The sequence below is a fragment of the Cottoperca gobio genome, unplaced genomic scaffold (genome assembly GCF_900634415.1).
Source record: "Cottoperca gobio unplaced genomic scaffold, fCotGob3.1 fCotGob3_326arrow_ctg1, whole genome shotgun sequence".
NCBI lineage: Eukaryota > Metazoa > Chordata > Actinopteri > Perciformes > Bovichtidae > Cottoperca > Cottoperca gobio.
This window is the reverse complement of record NW_021166933.1, coordinates 17,501-22,500: the sequence shown is the minus strand read 5'-3', so window position 1 is coordinate 22,500 and position 5,000 is coordinate 17,501. Positions and strand designations below refer to the sequence as shown.

At 50.0% G+C, this 5,000-nt stretch overlaps 1 protein-coding gene across 1 annotated transcript in view; it reads left to right on the top strand.

Moving 5' to 3' along the window:
• Positions 1 to 5,000, top strand: part of LOC115005590 (coiled-coil domain-containing protein 171-like) — a gene marked incomplete at its 5' end in the record, with an annotated part of 14,318 nt that overhangs the window by 3,101 nt on the left and 6,217 nt on the right. The window contains 9 exon segments of the mRNA XM_029427470.1: positions 1 to 11; positions 186 to 281; positions 283 to 451; positions 889 to 1,014; positions 1,386 to 1,456; positions 1,778 to 1,945; positions 2,088 to 2,255; positions 3,801 to 4,284; positions 4,551 to 4,664. The exon segment at positions 1 to 11 is cut by the window's left edge and continues 128 nt beyond it. Coding sequence (XP_029283330.1) covers positions 1 to 11; positions 186 to 281; positions 283 to 451; positions 889 to 1,014; positions 1,386 to 1,456; positions 1,778 to 1,945; positions 2,088 to 2,255; positions 3,801 to 4,284; positions 4,551 to 4,664 — 1,407 coding nt within the window.

The following is a 5,000-nucleotide window of genomic DNA, read 5'->3' as shown; positions in this document are numbered from 1 at the left end:
TGCTGGAGCAGGTAACACACACACACACACACACACACACACACACATTACACACACACACACACACACACACACACACACACACACACACACACACACTGCTGGAGCAGGTAACACACACACACACACACACACACACACGTGTGATTTGTGTGAGCTGACCCTGTAACGTGTTCTGTGTTCAGGCGGCTGGCAGACAGTGTGATGCAGAGGAGTGTGTGAGCCTCATCAGAGATGCACTGCACCAACACACCACACACATCAGTCCTGCAGCAAAGCATGATGGGAAGCGGAAGTCCCTCCGCTGAAGTCGTGCAGCTGCTGAAGACGACCCTCGGCACGGACCGCCTCGCACTGGAAGCGGCCGACGGACGGATCCAGGATGTGCAGTTGGCGGCGGAGCGGCTGCAGGAGGAGCATCGGGCGCTCCGACAGCTGAGCTCCGATCAGAGCCGACAGACGGAGGTAGAAGCACCGCAGCACCAGAACCGTTACATTCAGAACCTGAACCGCCGCCATCATGACACGTTCTGACAAATTAAAAAGACGCTGACATCAGCAGCCTGTGCCGACGATGTCACGGCGATGAGTCCAACTTCGTGCATCAGTAATAAGCAACGTGCTTAAAGTGATGCAGCGCCTGGTGGACTGTTAGAACACACGTCGACCTTCTTGTCTTATCGCTCACGGAGAGGAATAAAACACAGACAGTCTTAGTGTTGTACAACACACAACACCCTTTATGGCGCCACGGCAATCTATACAATGTGGAGGTCATCTTCTCGTTCCTTTGAGAGGCCCCCTTAACTTCCTGAGGGTTAGGGTCTTCAGACATGAACATATGGAACATCATTAGTGCACTTAATGAATAACACATCGTTTATTAAGTTATCTTAACATTCTCACTGCAGGAGGAGCTGAGTCGCCTTCGCCAGGAGAGCTGCCACTGGGCCACGCAGAGCCGAGGGCTGCAGGCCGACCTGGAGAGAGAGAGGGAGGAGAGGGAGACAGAGAGGGAGAGAGAGAGGGAGGAGAGGGAGGAGAGAGAGGGAGAGAGAGAGGGAGGAGAGGGAGGAGAGAGAGGGAGGAGGGGGAGACAGAGAGGAGAGAGAGAGAGCGAGAGAGAGAGAGAGGGAGAGAGAGAGGGAGAGAGAGGGGAGGAGAGGGAGAGAGAGAGGGAGAGAGAGAGGGAGGAGAGGAGAGAGAGAGGGAGGAGAGGGAGAGAGAGAGGGAGAGAGAGAGGGAGGAGAGGGAGACAGAGAGGGAGGAGGGGGAGACAGAGAGGGAGAGAGAGAAGGAGAGAGAGAGGGGGGAGAGGGAGACAGAGAGGGAGAAAGAGAGGGAGGATGGGGGAGAGAGAGAGGGAGGAGGGGGAGAGAGAGAGGGAGAGAGAGAGAGGGAGGAGAGGACAGCTGAAGTCCAGAAGATAACTGACCACCATGAGAAAGAGTCAAAGGTGATTATATAAATGTTTTAAACTTGTCTGTCTGTCCTCCATTTTTTTTTTCTCTCTCTCCCCCTCCCCCCCTCTCTTTCTCTCTCTCCCCCTCCCCCCCCCCCTCTCTCTCTCTCCCTCCCCCCCCCCCCCCCCCCCTCTCTCTCTCTCTGTGTTGTTTTAATACGCAGCAGTCTAACATCATTAAACTTTTTGCATTTAATTAAACAGTTTATGATTATCCTATAAAACTACATCACACTGTGTGTGTGTGTGTGTGTGTGTGTGTGTGTGTGTGTATGTGTGTGTGTGTGTGTGTGTGTGTGTGTGTGTGTGTGTCAGGCCCGTCTGTCCTTCCTCTACTGCGTCTACCAGCGCCTGCTGGCCGGCTGCGTCCTCCTCCATCAGCCCCAGAGCATCCTGGGTAATTTCACGTGGAAGGAGCTGTGCGACGTCATCAACGAGCAGCTGGACCAGCTGACCTCTGACCTCCGGGGGGCCAACGACCAGGTGAGGACGTCACAGAACTCACAACGATCTAATATTAAATATGTTGTCTGGCATTTCTTCCTCAACAACAATTCTTCCACGAGAGAAATCTGGAGCGGAGAACGTCCCAGATAAACAAAGCTTACCTGTCCTCTCTCTGCAGATCGCCCACCTGCAGAGTGTGTGCGAGAAGAAGAGTGTGTGTGTGCGCGAGCTGCAGCGCAGTCAGGAGTGTGTGTTGTCTCGTGTGGAGGAGAGCGTGAAGAGGAGGGAGGAGGCGTGGAGCAGCCGGCACACACACACTGTGACACAGCTGCAGAACGAGCTGCAGGTAACACACACACACACACACACACCCTCAGGTGGTCTCTATACGTCTGATCTGCAGTCAGTCGTCTCTCCCTGCAGCGACAGAGACGCTCAGAGCTGACTCAGCACAACGAGAGGAGATGGCAGGAATCATCTCGTGTCCCCGAGAGGACGCGTTCACAGCTTCTGTTCTACACGGAGAGTCGAGCAGAAGAGCTGCAAGAAAAGAGAAACATAGAAACCGTTTATGAAAGTCTGAATATCGATTCTGATTCATGTTCAAAGTAAAAAGTTGCCGTAAACTATCGGTTGTCAAATGGAAGTTTGTTCATTCATCATTTGTAGCCAGGAGATGACCCAGAACTCAAGCGTTTGTACGTTCCTATCAAAGAGAGAGCAACAGCGTGTGTACGTTCCTATCAAAGAGAGAGCAACAGCGTGTGTACGTTCCTATCAAAGAGAGAAAAGCAGCGTGTGTACGTTCCTATCAAAGAGAGAAAAGCAGCGTGTGTACGTTCCTATCAAAGAGAGAAAAGCAGCGTGTGTACGTTCCTATCAAAGAGAGAGCAACAGCGTGTGTACGTTCCTATCAAAGAGAGAAGAGTAGCGTGTGTACGTTCCTATCAAAGAGAGAAAAGCAGCGTGTGTACGTTCCTATCAAAGAGAGAAGAGTAGCGTGTGTACGTTCCTATCAAAGAGAGAAGAGTAGCGTGTGTACGTTCCTATCAAAGAGAGAAGAGTAGCGTGTGTACGTTCCTATCAAAGAGAGAAAAGCAGCGTGTGTACGTTCCTATCAAAGAGAGAAGAGTAGCGTGTGTACGTTCCTATCAAAGAGAGAAAAGCAGCGTGTGTACGTTCCTATCAAAGAGAGAAGAGTAGCGTGTGTACGTTCCTATCAAAGAGAGAAGAGTAGCGTGTGTACGTTCCTATCAAAGAGAGAAGAGTAGCGTGTGTACGTTCCTATCAAAGAGAGAAGAGTAGCGTGTGTACGTTCCTATCAAAGAGAGAAAAGCAGCGTGTGTACGTTCCTATCAAAGAGAGAAGAGTAGCGTGTGTACGTTCCTATCAAAGAGAGAAGAGTAGCGTGTGTACGTTCCTATCAAAGAGAGAAGAGTAGCGTGTGTACGTTCCTATCAAAGAGAGAAGAGTAGCGAATCCTCACATTTGAGAAACTGGAAACCGTTAATTTGTGGAGATTCTGCTTGAAAAAGAGATTCAAACGATGACTCGTGATCTGGAGTAACACATTAGTTGTGTTCGCAGCAACAAGTAGTGGAGAGTTCTTCTTTCTGCTGTGAAGTCCAGAAGAAGTCCATGAACTGTCATGAAGAGCTGTTTGAAACTCTCTGGTTCTTTGAGACGCAGTCAGACTACGACTCCCAGGGTGCAGTTCTCCATGAGAACTACACTCAGAGTTTAAACTCATATGTGTCATGTCTGATTTAATAAAGGGTAAATGTATAAGATGACTCCGTGCTGAGGCTCATGGGTATTGTAGTGTTTATACCCCCCCACTGCACCAACCGTACAGACAGGAAACAGTTATTTTGTTTCTGTCTCCTCTCAGGTGTGTCGCTCTCAGTGCGACTCCCTCCGTGGCAACACCTCCTCTCTGGAGCTCCACGTCTCCACGCTAACCTCCGACCTCTCCCGGCTCGGGGGCCTCCTCTCTCGCAGCCGCAGGGAGTCGGCCTGCTTCCTGTCGGCGTGCGCGCTGCTAGCCGGGGCGCTGAAACACACTCACCGCCGCCTGCAGACGCTCTGCAAACAGAAAACACTGGCGTGCAGACGGCTGGCAGAGAGGGAGGCGCTGGAGGAGGAGGTGAGGAGGCTGGCTGCAGCTCTGGGAGGGGAGGAGGATGAAGAGGAGGGGAGGAGGAGGAGGGCGGTGAGGCGCTGGAGGAGGAGTGTGTGTGTGGTGTTGGCGGTGCGGAGGTGGTGTGCACTCACCAGACAGACGACAGTGTTGTTCCGGCTGGAGGGGGGGGGCGGCTGTGTCTGTGCAGGGTCGCCAACGGCAACACAGAAGGGCCAAGATGCTCCGAGCTCAGGTAGGTCCGGACGTCCACGTGAGGAGATTCTTCTCCTGATTGATCTGCTGTCACATGTCAGAAAATAAAGAAAGATGGCCGACACAGTTCCTCAGACTCTGAGGGAACGCCTTCAAGTTCTTATACTATATTATATAAGATGTGCGTAACATTTAATTCCAGCTTCCCTGCAGCTGCAGGAACCACCAGAGGTTTTAAAGACTTTATTTATCACAGAAACACTTTCATCACTCACAGGATTTATTGCTTCTGTGTTTTGGATGAAGATGCTGATGATGAAGGTCGTGCAGGTGTGTGTGCTCGCTGGCTTCGCTCCAAACGTCTCTCCTCTGTCATTCTGTCGTCCATGGCCGACCTGCAGGGGGCGCTAACACACTCTGGTACTACACACACACACACACACACACACACACACACACACACAAACACACACACACATCTATAAATGCATGTATGTAAACTTCTCTTTCTGATTTATTTTATGTATTTGTGTATTTATATGTATGTGTGTGTATATATATATATATATATATATATATATATATATATATATATATATATATATATATGTGTATATATATATATATATATATACAGTATATCTCAAAAGTGAGTACACCCTTTAGATTTTTGCAAATATTCTGTTATATCCTTTCAGGGGATAACATTATCCTACTGAAACTTTGATATAACTTAAAGTAGTCAGTGTGCTGCTT